The 17573-nt window shown below is 40.9% G+C and overlaps 1 protein-coding gene across 10 annotated transcripts; it reads right to left on the minus strand.

Moving 5' to 3' along the window:
- Positions 1–223: 223 nt before the first annotated feature.
- dgkaa (diacylglycerol kinase, alpha a) lies at positions 224–16080 on the minus strand. 10 transcript variants are annotated; one of them, XM_034537625.1, is made up of 25 exons: positions 15774–16031; positions 9756–9787; positions 9471–9574; positions 9054–9130; positions 7813–7942; positions 7554–7628; positions 7424–7473; positions 7223–7297; positions 6871–6987; positions 5664–5781; positions 5444–5532; positions 5210–5329; positions 4835–4933; positions 4587–4673; positions 4402–4475; positions 4248–4322; positions 4037–4122; positions 3832–3921; positions 3534–3694; positions 3379–3443; positions 2945–3035; positions 2604–2790; positions 1614–1731; positions 1415–1475; positions 224–1269 (listed from the first exon to the last, which is right to left on the minus strand). In XM_034537625.1, exons 3-25 carry the CDS (start codon positions 9544–9546, stop codon positions 1189–1191), a joined length of 2202 nt encoding a protein of 733 aa, XP_034393516.1. In that variant the 5' UTR covers positions 9547–9574; positions 9756–9787; positions 15774–16031; the 3' UTR covers positions 224–1188. The 10 variants fall into 10 exon arrangements, 9 of the variants coding, with proteins under 9 accessions (XP_034393516.1, XP_034393511.1, XP_034393512.1 ...); XM_034537620.1 differs by lacking the exon at positions 9756–9787 and adding an exon at positions 14913–15163 and having other exon boundaries at positions 9471–9570; XM_034537621.1 differs by lacking the exon at positions 9756–9787 and adding an exon at positions 14913–15163 and having other exon boundaries at positions 9471–9570; positions 15767–16031.
- Between the last annotated feature and the right edge of the window lie 1493 nt (positions 16081–17573).

The raw sequence follows: 17573 nt of genomic DNA on the forward strand, positions 1-17573 counted from the left end.
AGGGGTAATATTACTCAGACAAAAAAAAACAATATTCACTCTAAGCACATATTTTTGCCTTGACAACAAAGAGATCAATCTGTACTATGAGGAATTAAGGATTTAAATTAGAAGAGAAAACAATATTTTTTAGTCATTGGAGCAGATTATGTTGCTGCCATCTGACGCCCCCTTGTGGTAAAAAAGAAATAACCTACCACATAAATAATGACTTCTACCACACTGAAGTCCAGATGATTTATTAAAATCTCTACACAGTGTGTTATTTCAGGCATATTACATACACATCATCCAGATATATTGATAGTATATGATTGATGACTAAGCATTTAAATAAGATACGTTGGAAGTGAACATATCACTGCTTCCTTCCACACAAACATATACACACACACATACACACACACACACACAAGCACACACACACACACACACACACACACACACACACACACACACACACACACACACACACACACACACACACACACACACACATACATACACAGGAACAGTTGAGGGGGCTGACTGCTGCAATAGATCAACATGCATCCCTCTTTTGATACTGTTCCCAAAAACACTTTCAAGTATCTTTTGAAATGTACAAAAAAAAGTGAAATGACTATAATCATAATCTGAAATGAAATCTCATCTAACCTTCGCTTTTGGTTCCAAATTGACACAAATACATATATCTGTATTTCACAGCAACTTTACAGCCACAAATAGCAATAGTACGTGGATTATGTCCAAAGTGCACGTCTACACATAGAGCTCTGTAAAGTCTTCTACCAAGGCCATAACCATAGAGAACAGATTTTAAAGGCACATGAAGCTAAATATTTTTCCTTTAGCGTGATATTCACTTTACTTTAAATGTTACTTTAAGTTCCTCCACTAACTGTGAAGCACTGAGACAGAAGTAGCAAGAGAGTCGGGTATTGATAAAAACACAGAGTACATTTGGTGAAAATATTTTTTTGCCACGATGCAAACATTTCTTACCATAAGGTTGTATTCATACATTGCCATGCTTCGGTTATGTGTTACAGAGATGCAGTTATTCTAACTTTGACTGTTACAGTGCGTTTATTCTACAACATACACATTAAAACTGATTTCATATTTTCCAAAAATGTGTCAGTACTCTATTTACAAAAAACAAGTGCGCGTGGCTGCACAAGCTGTTTATTTGTAGTTGAAAAAACCAGATGATTTGGCCTGCGCAGCCACCAACATACTGGCTTGATTCTTGTGTGTGATGTGAATCTGAAAAGGAAGTATAGAAAGAAAAATGTCCAGTAAATTACAATAGAATCAAAAACATTTCTACTAATTTTTTGTGAAAATGGAAATTTGCTTTAATGTTTAATTTATGTTATTTCAGAGGAAACCATGTCTGTGTGTTAGGTACCGTGCAGGGAGGCTGCATCCACGGCTCTCCATCTATCTGCATCGGTAATGCTTTCTTCACCCTGAGGGTAAAGTAGAGGGCCGTCAGGTAACAAAACCAATTACAGTATAATTAAAATACCAAAAGGAAAGCCAGCATATGCAATTATTGTTACGTAAAGCCGGACAAGTCTAAACATGTCTGTGAAGCTGTTTCTCACCTGATGGTGATCTGCGATGTTTTTGCAAGCCTCACAGCACTCTTAAGACCCGTGTATATCTGTCCCATCTCCATGGCTCCTTCAAGGCCGACCACTTCTAATCGACGATCACTGAGGTCTGACAAGAACACACGGACAAAGTGAACATCCAGTGCACAGTGCAATCGCTCAGTCTGAGTAAAAAAAAAAATATCAGTCATCAAATTCATTCTAAAGAAGCTCCATAAACTACCTTCCAACACGGACAAAGTTAGCAACTAGCCGGTGAACACAGGGGAGCACTGAGCAGCTAAAGAGACAGAGATTTCCCTCGGAAATGTGTAGAGACCAAAATCAGACCTAAAAAAAGAGTCAATATTAGACAGGTAGACACAAACATGAGTCCAAATGGATGCGAATGCTCTGTGTGTGCTGGACGTGGAACTGTCTGCTACCAAGTTGCCATGTAAGCTTGTTGTGTTTACAGCTGGTTTCTGCTGACCTCAATTGGCCAGAAAAAAATCAGTTAATGCAGGTCCACATACTAGAACTGCATGAAAACACATCAGACCGATGCTTTAATCACATGGAAGCCAGTGTCATTTACTGCATTGAATGATTTGTGCAAATGACCCTCTTAAAGCGACATTAATAGATTTTTTGACCACTTGGAAGCAGCAGATCAAGCAAAAAGCACAAAGTCTGACATCCGTTGTTTAGTCAAGCGTTTTAGCAAACAGTCATAGAGCAACATCATTTTTGAGTCCAAAAGTCACTCCCTTATTTACTCTCTCTTTGGATCTGTTTGGTGCTGAACAGGTACAGTGAGTTCATCAGCACCTTTCTGTTAAAAATAGCTGCCGGTTAATGAAAGGGAAGTTTGTTGGTAGTGAAAACAAAACAAAGAGCCAACAGAGGTTTAAAAGCTTTAAGTAACTGAGCGAAACTGCGGATGAGTCAGATTAAATCTCACATGCACCTTGGTCTCTAACTTAACTAAAGACAAAATACCTTGGGAGGTCACTTTCAGGATTTCTGGGTCGACAACCACCTCGGGCTCTTCCTGACTCGCCATTCCCTTTGTGTCTCCTTTTTTGGTCTCACCCCATAGGTTAGAGCCACCGTGCATGCTGGGAATGTTTAGGACAGCAACCCCTTCTAGAGACAGGCTACTGAGGTCCAGTGGAGTACCAGCGCACTGAAGAAGAAACAACAGCAGGTCAGAGACAATAAAGCATCAGTACTCTGTCTGGTTATGGGAACAGTTATTTTTCTCTGACTAAAGAAGAGTTTTTTTCAATGACAAAATACAAAACTTGCAAAACCTGATAAAGCGGATGCAACGTTCTCACCTCAATTGTTAGACTTTCGTTCAGTTTCTTGCAGGAAGCAGAGATGGTTTCCGAAGTGGCAAATTCAAAATACCACAGCTTGTTCTTCATTCTGCAGACATAAAAAAGTGTTTGTTTTTTTCATCTGATTTAAGTGACATTTCATTTTCACAGAACATTTCCTCCTTTTATCACACACAGCTCTTTAGATGGAGGAGGAGTGAAGTGGCAACGCTTGCTACAGCAAACATCTGCTGCCGCCACCTGTGTTCTTTTTATTTATAAAAATCTTTTTTAAATGAAAGTAAAGCTAATGTTCCTCTGGTCTGCTTTGTTGTTGAGAGGTATTATCCTAAAACTTGATTGTGGTACATTACTGTGAGTGGGACATTGCTGTTTGTTTGCTGGTACTGAAGAAACTCAAACTATGTTTCACCAAATTGTTGACTGCCTACCTGCTGTTAAATTTCTGGGGATGTTTCTCCCTCATTGTGTGAAAGCGGTGGGCGATGGAGGCATCCTGTCAACACAACACAACACAGTAATGGTCCAAACACAAAACTGATAAATAAACACTTCCTCTTGTGCGACGTACTTCTGAGAAACTCACCACTCCGATAGAGAAGTAGTTGTTGATGATTTCATAGGGCACTGGGTCGCCCTTCTCCTGATTCTCATCGGGGATGACCTGCACACTCCAGCGGTCCATCAGCACCTGAGAGCTCCCCTCGATGTCTTTAAGAATACGACTCAGATCCTCTCCGTCATATCCTTCAAAAAGAAAACACAACATGACTAATACACACACATATTTGGCTCATTATTTCTCTTTTAAAGAATCCCATTCAAACAGACATGTTTCATTATTCTATTACAAGAAAACACTCCAACTCTCATTCATTTTTCACCTCCGCCCCATCGCAGGCATCGTGCGAGGTCATTTCCTGTGCCCAGAGGAAGCACAGCGACAGGTGGTCGTACCAACAGATTGGCTTTGTCTGATAGCAAAAAAAGGAAAAAGAGAAGCAAATAGGAAGCGCGTCACAATTATCCAGAAGCTCATGGCGTGGCAGCTATCGTGTCCCTTCTACAGAGCTTACTGTTCAATCTCACCTATTGCGTCTAGAATCCAGCCCACTGTGCCGTCTCCCCCGCACACCAAGATCCTGTAGTCCTCCAGATTTCTGAAGAAACTCAGTCTGAAAGAAAGATGATGGGGATTCTAACAGCGTAGCTGCATGTATTCAGGACAATGTGGTCCGAAATAATGTGTATTTTACATTTTATTTCAAGCTGCTCATAATCTGTTGTACCAATTACTCACCCTGGTCCAGGTCCACCATTGCAAAGGTTGTGTACCTGCCGTGGATTCAGTAAATACTGAAATTTATGCAGGACTCTGAAATACAAGAAACCAGGCTCAATAATGTGCATGTTTTAGACATTAATTTCTTCATAAACACGTCTTTTGGACTCACCTTTCTCCCTGCTTGCCACCACTTTTAGGGTTCACAAACACTAGAAGAGGATGGGTGTTTGGCACAGGGCTGATCTGTTGAATGATAAACAAATGTTTGATTAACTGGTTTACTGCACATACAGCCAAATCAAATTAAACCATATCAATGTAAATATTCAACATTGAAAAGGATAATAATAATACCTGAAGCACTTGTCCATCAGGAGTAGTATTGAGCTCGCTGTCATCTGTTGAGCCAGAGCAGCCATTTTTTACATTGTTTGGTCTCTCCTTTAGGGACGAAAACCAAGGTAAAGATTAAATATACCAGAGAAGATGTAATAGATCTTTCTGCCGTTTGAGTGCAAAGAAAAATCTCTACACACTCTACATGTCAACATGCCACACAGGTGAGAAAGGTTTACAAACAAGAAAAAAAGATAATTATGTACCTTTATAACAGGATATATTGCCCATGGAGGCAGGATATGGTCTCTGAGGGGCCCACAGGTACATTCTGTTGGCTCCTGGTCTGCACATGCATCATGACGCTGTGAAACATAAACAGTGGCACATCAAATAAACTCACAGCACAACAGTGATGACAACACACAGGATCCACATGTATCTTTTTCAAGATGTATGCATTTTTGCTTCACTTACTGCACACAGTGTAAAGAGACAGGAAAGTTAAGGGGAAGGAAAGGAGGAAACACGCCTTTACAGACTGAATGTGGGTGCCTGATAACGCAAATGCATATTTTCTCCACATTGCTAATACAATATTTATTCCTAAAAATGAGTAACGCGTCGAAATACGTCCTCACCATCGTGTGGCACCAAACACAGTGTTTGCCCGTAAGGCCTTGATAGCTCTTGATCTTCTTCTGGCATTTTTCACACTTCCTCGAGTCACAGTTCCCACTCACCCAGTCGTGTGCTGGAACCTGAAATGTGAGCTGAATGTTTTAATGTCCAAATAGGAGCACTCATGCACAGGATAACGTCTAATATAGACTGTGAGTGTCCCAGTAAATGTTGTCATGGAGACAGGGGCATACCCCGGTTTCTTTCTTTGACTTCACATACGTCCTGGTACATGGGGCTGGGTTCCTGTTCGCACAGCGTCCGTGGACTGTGTATTTGCAGCCTGCGCGACACAACACATATCCCAGCTGTCATATGATGTGTACATTATTATACATTTAAGGCTTGCAATTCTCAAATTTGACATTACAGTTTGATAAATGTCGCCCTCTTCTGGTGAGTGCAGGTACTCACAGGTGCAGCAGAGTCCTTGTTTCCTCAGACCCAGCAGCATGCTCTGGCACACATTGCAGTAAACAGGCTTATTGAAATGTTTCATCCTCCAAAGGTGCTGCCCGTCCTTTTGAGTCATCTGGTTGTTGAAGGAGCAATCATTGAAGACGGTAATGCAAAAAGAAAAAAAGAACATCATGATTGGAAACCTTATTTGCGTTCGAATAGAAATATAAATGTAACAAATGAAGCTTATATCTGTTTCCTTTGTTACATTTTGGATCAAACTACACAAACCCTTCAATCATAAAAACATTGTGGGCACGGCCTGCTTTGGTTTTCCATGCCTACGCTTGCCTAACTTTGCCCTAATGAGATTGCTGATTATGTAGTATGTGGAGGCTCTACATATCATGACATACAGTGTAACACCATATTCAAATCAACACTGACTATAATCTCAGATTCTCAACACAAGATTATAAAGTAGCTTTCAATCTGTTTACAGGGCGGCCATTGCTTTTATCCGGATTACACACTGAAATGCTTTTTTCCTGACATGATGAATCATCCTATCACTTCCTGCATGACGCATTGCCAGCAGGTCACGAAAAACCACACAGCAACTGTGAGGGGGCTGAATTCATGCACCCCAGGCTTCAAATGTCCATTGGTGGCTAGAAATAGCCTGAGGGGAAGTCCCTGGCATTGTTGTAGAGGCCAAACCCTGTGGCAGAGTCCAATCCATGATTTTAAACCGCCACAGGGAGCGCGCAGACACGCAGTCTAACATAAATGGCTATAACATTCCTGGCTAAACAAATCTCATAACACAAAACTGATCGCCCGATTTTATGTACACACCTATTATACAAATGTTGTATTTCTTTAGTCAAATATAGTTCCTAAAGATTGCTTTTTTCATGCAAGTACTTTGTTAAATGTGGACAGAGATTCTGCAGAGTAAATGGAAAACACTTAAGCACTCTGATGGTGCAGAGCGTGCATGAGAGGAGATGGCATTACCACACCCTGTAACACTGAGTCAGCAAAAAAGCCCTTATCGTCTGTAAGGGTCTTTACGGGAGGAGGCAAAAGACAGGGGAGAGGCATGTAAGGCCACGGTTTCACAAGAACAGTAAATATGGGTTTTATAACGTGCTGTAAAATATCTGAGTTAAGCATTTACGGCCAACACTAAAAGAGAAACATTCTGATTTTAAAGTACCTTAAGACCCAACAAGACCAGCAAGGGAACGTTGTTCATGCCTCCCTCCACCCATTCCTCCAGAGATACTGTACCGCTGCTGTCAGCATCAATTGCTGTCATCATGTCCTTCAGAACCTAATGAAATGACATTGGATTGTTATTATCCAATCAGCACACAAACCTCTAATACTAAAAAAAGACCATATGGTCATGTGTGGGAATTTGTGGATTTTTAAAGGTGCATATACTGCGATGTCAACAATATATTGTACACACAAATGTGTCTAACTATATGTATATTAACTATATTGTCGTGGCTGAAAGTACGGTACGTACAAGCTCTCTCAGAGTGGAGCATTCTGAGACTCACCGGCCTCAGCTCGGACACATCCCATCCGAGGTATTCTGCAGCATGCATCATCTGAGCAATAATCCTATCCACTTCCTGTGGATAGAAATAAGAGACTTGTTTTAGTATTGCGGCTGGTATGATACAGTACTTCCACGACTAAACCAGAATCTTTAATGTGAGCTTGACAATCCCACCGAAGAGACTCGCACAACAACTTACAGAGCTGTCGAGGACTCCGTTCCCATCTCGGTCATAGAGCTTGAAAGCAACTAAAGAGAAAGGGGAAATGAAGTGCTGGACCAAGTCATCACTCAAATTATCTTGGGCAGAGAAGAAACAAAGGACTCACACTCCAGCTTGTCCCGAGGCTGGCCGTCCTCCAGCAGAGAGAAGTAACATGAAACATCCTTCAGAAAGACCTCCTCTACAGGAGACACAGAGGAGAGGCAGAAGGATGGCTGTGAACCATAGCTGCAGAAACAGCACTTCACACACATGTGGTGAGAAATGGACTTGTGCCAAATAGGCCATGGCGTAAATTGATACGGGCATACTGCAAAGTAGCATGGAGGCAGTGAGCTGTGTTAATACATGGTGTATAATCTCACTGGCACTGTCTTCCTGGGTGGGTTCAGAGTTTTGGAAGGAGCGAAAGAGTCGCTGGCAAAGATCCACAGGGAAGTCCTCCACTTCTAAATAAGTCTTCAGGAACAGACGGAAGCCTTCTTCATTGATGCACTGGAGAGAAAAATGAATCGGAGAGACACAATTGTTTGACAGTGCTTTTGTGAAATGTAAAATGAAATGTTTTAACCGTCTGTGTATGTGTGTGTGTGTGTGTGTGTATTTGTGTGTTAACTTCTGCATTTTTCAAATTCAGCTCTTCTGAAAATAAGGGAAGATGGCATTCACTATGTGAACATCTTCATTGTTTTTTCAAGAAAAAAAACTGTTTTGTTTTGGGATGGAGCTTCATGTCCTGTAAGTGTATCCATTGGGGGTTGAAAGGCTTTCAACAGCTCAAGATGTGAAACAAGAAACGAAGCCCTTGAATCAAGATTTCACTGTATCTGTTTGGCCTGGTATCTGGTATCTAGCATGATAATATACTGCAGGATTAACAAGCAATAGTCCCTTGATAACGGTGAACCACAAACCCAATTCTTGTTGACATTATATCATTTCCCTGGTTGATACCTCTGCAGTAATAAACCGCAAGGCAGCCAGATAACAAAAAGGAAAGGAAAAAGGGTCAAATGAAGTAAGACCACGGAATCAGCCTCCTAATTGAACACACGCCAAAATGTACAAATAGCGTTATTATTCAGTGTGTTTTAAAAACTATTAACTACTTTATGGCAGTATTTATGCTTTCTCCCATAAAAAAAGAACATTTCCTTCCAATTATCTAATTAAATTGTCTGTAGCCGGATTATCCATCTGAAATTACTGCATTTGCTTCCTGCACAAATTAGTTGGCAGTCTCACCCAGTGACACTACAGTATAAGAAAGATCTTCAATCACATTTGAGCATACACTGCACCAGAGCAGTCAGCACACTGTGCTGCACAGCTTTGCTGCGTGGGCAAAACCAAGAAGGTAATTTACATTTGCAACCTCGCTCGATTGCGCTGAAGATATTTCCCTTGGACAGCTTAACCTGATCGATTGGTTTGAATCTAATTCATTAGCACAAGAAAATCGGTAACTGTTGAATATACATAAATCTAAATGCTCATTTCTAATTAAACTGCTCCGCAAAGAGAGATCAAATTCAGTTCAGTTAATTCTGTGAGTGAGCTTTGGACCTGATGGTGAACAGCAGGACACAGCATCCTGTCCCCTCACCTCTCCATGTCTGTGCCGGGCCAGACTGCCATCTGCATCAAATTCCCTGAGCACGTCCTTCACCCTCAAGCTGCAGTCTGCAAGCAAAGGCACACAGGTCACTCAGCGATGCACATGTACTTGTGAAAGGGTAGCTCTCAAAAGTAGATTCTTAACATATTACACTACTGTGTTTAACCATTTTTTATGCCACATTTCTGAAATATCATGTACGCATACAGCACGAATACACAGAGAATCCAGATTGATCAGGAAAAAAACTAAAGATGTGAATGCTTTATTTGTAAAAAAAATGTGGCAGACTGCAACCTCTTCTAGATATGAGCGAGTGTATGAGTGTACGTGTGGGTGGAAGTGGAAGTGAAGGGGGGGGCGTTAAGCGCTGAAAATGCAGCCCGCCCGCCTCTCTGTACTCACATTCAATGTACTGCTGTAGCTGGATAAAGTCGACAGGGTTCAGTTCCTTTACCTCTGGGTTTGTGGGGGTGGACATGGTGCCTGCTTCTGCACTAACTGCCTGCCTGTGCACAAGCGATAGAAACAGTGAGACATAGACGGATAGAAAAGAGAAGGTGGGAGCATAGTAGCCAGCCTCTTTGTAGAACATAAAAGCATGGCTGCAAGCAAAAGATAGCATCTCCCATCTCCCTCTGTAAAATCCATGATTACACACACACAGAGAGAGAATCACACTCAACATACAAAGTCTGAGTGAAGCAGGAAGAAGGCAGCAACTGCCAGAGAATATGTAGAGCCATACAGAACAGTTACAGTCAACACTGTACACATGTAAAAAATAATTTTCTCTTTTATAATTATAATACAAATATAATAATTAGAATAGGTTTTCATGCCTAACCACCATTATATATCACTCTGGTCTGTGTTCATAAACCCACCATTTATTTGCTCTGAAATGCAGCTTCTCTGCCAAGTATTAACAATTGTGTGTTCTCACGTCTATATATTGTCTTTACCGGTATTTTAAATCTCTAACGACCCATAACACGTGACTAGCCACTAAAAACTGGGCCAAATGTCTGGAAGAGATGATGTCAGGTTAACAGTACCCATGATACTTAAACACTCGGGATTCTCTGCACTTAAATGATCTTTCCATGTACTCACTGGCCCATATTCCATTTATAAAATACCAGATATATTAGGTTTAGTTCACCTCAAAGGAGTACAATGGTGTTGAAATGTGGCAATAAACAAACAAATCATATTGAGGTCAAATAAACTGTCTTGTCAAGGGAGCTCCCCTCCAAACAAAAGGAAGAGACTTAAATGTCATACAAAGCTGAGAGCGAGCATGAAATCTGAAACTAACACGGAAAAGGAACTTGTAATCACAACAAGTCAGGAGCATTACGTCAGGATGAACATTTGGTGGGTTCGTTATGAAAACTTTCAGAAGCATAATGGAAAGAGATTCACTAATGACAGGAAACAAAGAGACAAATGTATAACCATCAATCATTTAAGAAAGAGGAGTAACACGCTAATGGAGGGGAGAAAGATGCCATCCTGCCATCCTGTGTAACATTGCGGCTGTAGATGCATGCTGCTAAAATGTTGCAAAATACCTAATGCTGTTGATAGTTATATAAAGGAATTTTGTTAGCCAGAAAATGTGATCTTTCCAGGCAGGTCTATCCTAATAAGTATCAAGCAATAATAATTATAATACCAATAATTGTATTGGTATTTAAGAGCTCACATTTGTGTTAAAGCAAAGCCATGTAATATTTGTATAGATACAATAACACATTCTCCCTTTGACAAAACAACAATGTTGATAAGCAATACAATGCATCCATGCTCTTCTCAATAATACCAGGGGTTCTGTTGTTTTTCTTGGTCTGGTATGATCAGTAGCTTCTGGTGGCTAATGTTAGCCAACTTTAGATAGATATAATGGTCATAACTGAATCAATTTAATGACTTGTAACACCTATATTTTTTACACTATGACGTTTTACCCGTAACCATTACGATCATCGCTTGTTAAGCAAAAGTGACATTGTTTTGCATAAAGGGCCACAGCATCTGTTATATATCAGAGCAAATTGCATTAAGTTTTGTCTAAATGACATTTCAGGGTACTGCTGTTGTTTTTACACTACTTTGTTGAAGGGCACAAATTAAGAAAGTTTGAATATTCTGGCGCCTGGACCATTGTAGGAAAGACAAATTCAGAATGAGAAACTCTCAAAACAATTCAAAATATAAATATACTAAACATGGCAGAGTTAAATGCGCACATAAGCCACTGTAAAGCGAACATCATGTCTGATATCAAAGACCATTGTATCATCGACTACACAAAACTGAACCATATACAAGATTGTGTGGTGGTTTTCAGTCCAGCACGATGAATAGGACAACCCTGTAAATGTGTTGTTCACACTGTTGTCCGCAGGTGTTATCACACATTAAAGTGCAGCCGGCACAGGTATCAGTGATGGCTGCCTGCACTCAACAGAAAATCTGAGTACTTAAAGGACAAAGAATGAGAAAGGAAAAAAAAAGAAATAATCTCAAATAACACCCACACCTCACATGTGATTGTATCCATTTGCGGTCTTTGGGCTCTGACAGGTTCACACTGTCCTCACTTAATTCCCTCAAAAGGTCAGCGGCGTTGCCTAGCAGTTCTGTTTATGCAGCCGACCCAGTGGGCCACGTCTGTATCAACAGCAAAGTGACACATGAAAGAATCATGAAAATCCATCTGGTACCGATCACCTGATTAGAGCCTGGACCTCTTTATTCTAAAAATATGCACGTGGCTTCGTCTTCAAACACCGTCATATAAACAAGGTAAAAATAGTCATAAAACACACTTGTTTTTTTAGATAACTGTTTGTTCTTTCCTGTTTTTATGCTTTCCAGAGGAGCGTGATGCCGTGAGCAGCGTGCTTGTCTATTTTATCTCCTTACCAGCTGAGTATCATCATCATTATTGTCTGGTTCAACAAAATCTCAAGCCTATCCGAGTAATCTGATTCCTCACTTCCTGATTAGATAATGATTTGCATGCACAATGCAGTGTGGAAATCAGGACCAGTCAGCCCATGGAGCACAGGAAGAGGCCTTCCCTGCACTTAGAGATGAATAGTGTACTGGAACAAGTATGAATATTTTAGCTGGTTTGAGGAATGTCTCAGGCTTGTTAAGACTTAATACAGACCATGTGACAAATTGCTTCTGAGCTGGCTCTCAATAAGGTTACACTGTTGGACTTAACTTAAATGTAAAAGGCCTAATGAAGGATCAGTTTATGTTACTTGTTTATAGAAACATTTACGAGGTAGAGACTCTTTTGTTTAGACACGAGAAATATTTAAATGTGAGCAAACAGGAGTCCCATAGCCATCATTCAGTGTGATTTGCTTTATGTGAGGCTACTATTTCATAGCAGTAAAAAACAATTTAAATGTTAAAATGGTTCTTCAAGTAGCAACAGCTTGTGTGTACAACTTCCACTCCCACAGAAACCGTCTGTTTAGAGCCAGACACTCGCCTTGATGTCATGTCATGTCATGTCATTTCATTTCATTTAGCTGACACTTTTATACAAAGCAACTTGCAATCATACACACAGCTACAGGTAACAATTCAGGGTTAAGTGTCTTGCTCAAGGACACATCGACTAGGGCGGGGATTGAACCGCCAACCCCCTGATTGAAAGACAGACCTGCTAACCAATGACCCACAGTCGCCCTGTTTGCCTTCACTTCTGACATCTCAACTGAAAAGATATCAAAGCAACTGCCGTATATAAAACAATCACACAGTGAAATAATTGCACGGTTCAGTTGGCATTTTCCTTCACATATGCATGCGTTTAATTACGATCCCTTAATGTCGTCATGTAAAACTGTCAACATACATAGAGCACTCTCTTCCCAAGAATCATTCCAAGGTGCACGTGGGGACGACCTTTTTCAGTGCAGGCTAATATTTGTGCAAGCTGTCATAACGCCCACGCCTTATGTCAAGGAAATCTGCTGTTTTGCAACACTTGCAGGGTGCAAGCCATTGTCATTCTGTGGTTGGAAAACACTGCGTAGGTTCTTTGAACAGAGAGCAAAGTCTACGTCTAATGTTGGCCGTTTGTTTCCCCCCTGAAAGTACATTTATCTTCACAGAAGTGCGTCTAGATTGCACCAGGTTAACAGAAGGGGGAGGACGGGTCGGTTGCTATGGAAAGTGTTTCCCTCCATCAGCTGCTCTCCGTCAGAGCACTGCCACGGGTGACTAACAGGTAGAACGAGGCAGATAGGGAGGCAGCCAACTCTGGGAAAGAGGGGAGCCCAGTCAGGATCGCTGTGGGTCTTCCCCCCGCAGCTTCGCCTCCTCCCCCGCCGTGAACCTCGTTTGGCCTTCAAAACCAGAGGCCACGCTCTAAATTGCATTCTGCATGCAGATGCTACTGTGACTCATCGCATGAACACGGGAATACTCTCGTACTACTATAAATGGTCTGTTTGCACAAGGGGTCACTTTGCAGGCCGAGCCAGAAGTTTCAAACAATCAGTAATAATTGACTTCCTTAGTGGAACTATGATAGAAAAAAGCCACTTCTACACATTTATGTATCCCGAGAGCTACAGCCAGTAACCACGACTTCCCCTGGTTGTTTGATATCTTCACGTTTTTCATGAAAGTAAATATTGTTGTATTGTGTACAGATATATAGTTTATATATTTATTTGTTAAATTATGTTATGGCTTTGGATCAAACATATTGATCAAGCTGGTGTCAGATGTATCAAGTAAAAAAAATGCAAAAACCAGTGTCCAGAGTAATGAGTGTTCTAAATCAGAGCAAAACAAGGTTTCCCTTGTCTACTGCTACTGTATGGAAATATATGAAGAATTGAGTGGTATCCAAACTACAGCGGGCTAAAGTTAGTAGAAACACTGGAGAACTTGAACACAGTCAACATGGCTTGTGAATCTGACAAAAAAAACACAGAAGGGAAAATAACAAAAGTCTATAACCACAGAATGAATCACACATTCTTGGAAAATGTAGGCGAGGCTCTGCTCACTCTCTGGCTCCAAAGTGAGGACTGCCCATCACTCTGAGTTCAGACTTGAATGTGAATTATGTAATAATTTTTGTGTGTGGAGGCAGCATTGTAGAACTCCACGCTGCATTCAGAGAAACTAAACCTGCCCAGACTTGAGAGAGTGCATGCTGTCATTCAGCACTGTGTGCACATATCAGGGAGTCTTGCCTGGTTCGCCCAGATATTTCCACAACTGAAAACTAAAGGTTAACTCACTTATTTTCCAATGATTCAACCTGATACGCAACCACCTCGTCTTGAGACTTGAGCTGCACTAAGACGAATTATAATAACGTCTATGACGTATGACAATACAGTATTGACTCGTGAAAGCAAAGAGTCATTACCACAGGACTCAAGGGAATATTATAATGAAGGAAGTGAAGGCTAAATGGAAGATACTACTATTGAATTTAGAGAAGAGAAATAGTATACAATCAAAATGTATGCATGCCATTGATTTGGTCACACCACGTATTACAGCAACCGCTAAAATTTATAAAATAAACCGCAGACTGCAAAATGGTCTAAATTCTAGTGCATTTACAGGCTCCAGACCCCGATGTAAACACTAACAATGGGACAACTGTCCCGAGCACAGTATTGATCGTCTGTGCTTGAAACAGATGGATGCCACTGACACTCCCTGCTTTGAACTAACGTGCTCGTAATAAACACACAGCTCGACCAGGAACGTGTCACCTGGGAATAAAGTGTCCTCAGCTGAAACTGGGGGTTTAAGTAAAAAAAAAAGAAAAAAGGTGAACACACGAACCTGTAAGTATCGAGATTTTCCTGTGTGTTGTGTTTGACCGGTTAGCATCATAGCTGAAAGTCCCTTTCACCATTTGGGAGAGTTGAGTAAACAATGACCACACAGCGGGGACAGTGCCCACCATCATCTACGTCACACTGTGGAGGATTTAGTTATCCCACGAGTGGCAAAAAGACAGTGGAAACCCTCTGCGTTGTTTCATGTCTATTTGGTCCGGGGGTTCACTGTCCCGGATGGAATAGCACCATATCCTGCAACAAGCATAATATCAGATGGGTGTCACTCAGATATAAGATCCTATCAAACATGGGGCAATAACACGATATACCTCATTGCTCAATGCAATACAGTGATACATCAGGCTGTAGCGTGTGTTTAAATCGAACTTATAGTGGTGTCCTTTGCACCAAAGTATCGTCAGACACCCCAACTGCTTCAGATACCACCACTAATATCTAATCTGAGACATATTTCTCAATTCTCTAAATATATTCAGAGGAGGCTTCCCCGCGTGTAATTTAAGCAGCCTGGCATTAACAGTCATGACACGCTGCAAAGGGAACTAACATTATGAGGTATGCGTTATTTTAAAAAAAGGCATATGACTGTGCACTAACATGCATTATGTCTGCCTTGTTGTCTGTTGTTCGGCTGAGTGCATTACTCTGTAATAACACACGACTGTTCGCTGCCCATGCACGGAGCGGAAAGCCTCCCATTACTAAATGCGCAAATTGTTGACAACAGCACAGAAACAACAGTCTGAAATGAAATCCTGTGTGTGGCTGCGGTTCGTCTGCAGCGAGGCGTTCAGGGGCGACACAGAAACTTCCATCAATACGTCGAGTCCGGACCTCTTACTGTTTGTCGTGGATCGTCGTTTTTCCCGTTTCTGTCGCCACTCAGTTGTTATTTAACGGGATGGTCGCGGTCTGAAATCCTGCCTTCGGAGTGGCCGTTAACTTTCAATGTAGGCAGCGGCAGTTGGGCGAAGTGGACGCGGTGAACGAGTGCGGAGCAGTGACTGAGCGAGCGGATCCCTCCTGTCAGGCACCGCCTCGGCTGCTCTGCGCCCTCTTTGCTCTGCAAGCCAATACACACTCGGCGCACGAGCGTGCGTCCATCTGCAAAGTTGCAAAAGTAACGCTCATCAAAGTAACGCAGCTTTAATCTGTGACAGCGCGTCACTCCTCTAACGCCAAAGGAAACCGATTCATTTGACACTACAGGCGTAGTGAGTAGTATTATGAACTAATGTATAAGAATATGTTGCTACATTTTCCATATGGAGCCGCAGTTTATTTGCAAAGTAGTAACTTTCTCAAAAGTATTATTTGTATGTTAGACTGTAGGCTATGATTTGGTGCAACAATACGTAATAAAATATGAAGGTATTGTTACAATATATAACCTTACAAATTAACCTACTATAACTGTTTTTAACAAAGGTCATGCTAGTTTAGTTACTTTAGTTAAAAGTTGTAATGCTTGGCATGTAACGGGAGTTAACGTTAAGCCCAACATAGACACCGTCATCTGGACACATTGGGGGAGCTATATGTTTTTTAAAATGTTTATTATTATTATTATTATTATCCAATATTACTGACCGAAATAAATAAACACTATTACTACTATTATATGTTGTTTACTCACAGTTCTGTCGTGTTTTGCACCCATAGGTGATAAAGTTTAAGCTGTTGATTGGAAATATGTCTGGAAAGTAACAGTGCAGTCACTAAAATACTGCACCGTGTACACATTTGAGGTACTTGCACTTTGAGTATTTCCATTTCTTGCAACTTTTTACTTTACTTCCCAAACCTTTATTTGGCAGCTATAGTTACTCGTTACTTCTCCAATTAGGATTTTAAAAAACATATGATGGGTTTCGAAAATATAATGCAACAAGAACAATATATTCCATTCGGCCAAAAATACTTCACACACACATGCTCAATGCAGCACTTGTACTTGTAATGCCTACCACAAATATATTATATTATTTAAAATTCTATCCATATATTTTAAGTTCTGCACTATTTTGTCTTACATTCTCATACAAATTGTAATTGCTTTCTGACTACTTCTCTGTAAGGAGAAAAATCACTTGAAACTAATGGGAGTATTTTACGTGTGATACTGTAAACTTGTACTACTCCACCAGACATACAGGCCTCAAATATGTGTACATTTTGTAGAAATGAATCAAGGTCATCAAAACATATTCATTAAATTATTCTGAGGTCTACTTAGCACGAGGCTTAGTACGCCTTGCAGCACCCGACCACGTCACATCATGTTTGTAGACAACACGGGATTGGCTAAAGCACATGATTTCACATTCCAGTGACCACAATGGTGAGGGATTAGGCTCTACAATGAGGATGAGGCTGACAAGAGTGGAAAGCAGACATGAAACACATGAGGATGTCTGGGTTAGACAGAAAAGGAGTGACACAGTTCAGAGCAATCAGACCTTCGTACCAGTTTTGTTGTAAAATGTTCGTCTTAATTATCTTTACCTGGAACAACAGCATTTCACATCCCACATCTCCTCCTCACCGTCCAGATTTCTAAAAGCACTTGTCTTCTCGACTATACTAATGTTTCATTCATCATCTGTTCAGCCAATGCCCTTAAGAAATGCAGAACCTGCAG

Source organism: Cyclopterus lumpus, chromosome 7 (assembly GCF_009769545.1).
Source record: "Cyclopterus lumpus isolate fCycLum1 chromosome 7, fCycLum1.pri, whole genome shotgun sequence".
Classification (NCBI taxonomy): Eukaryota; Metazoa; Chordata; class Actinopteri; order Perciformes; family Cyclopteridae; genus Cyclopterus; species Cyclopterus lumpus.

Excerpts from the sequence above, each read along its gene's own strand:
- dgkaa (XM_034537620.1), bottom strand. The coding sequence starts at position 14,963 with ATGATGCTAACCGGTCAAACACAACACACAGGAAAATCTCGATACTTA. Across the intron at positions 9,131-9,470 it reads GCTACAGCAGTACATTGAAT|ACTGCAGCTTGAGGGTGAAG; the intron begins GTGAGTACAGAG and ends CTTTGCTTGCAG. Across the intron at positions 7,298-7,423 it reads ACGGAGTCCTCGACAGCTCT|GAAGTGGATAGGATTATTGC; the intron begins GTAAGTTGTTGT and ends TTCTATCCACAG.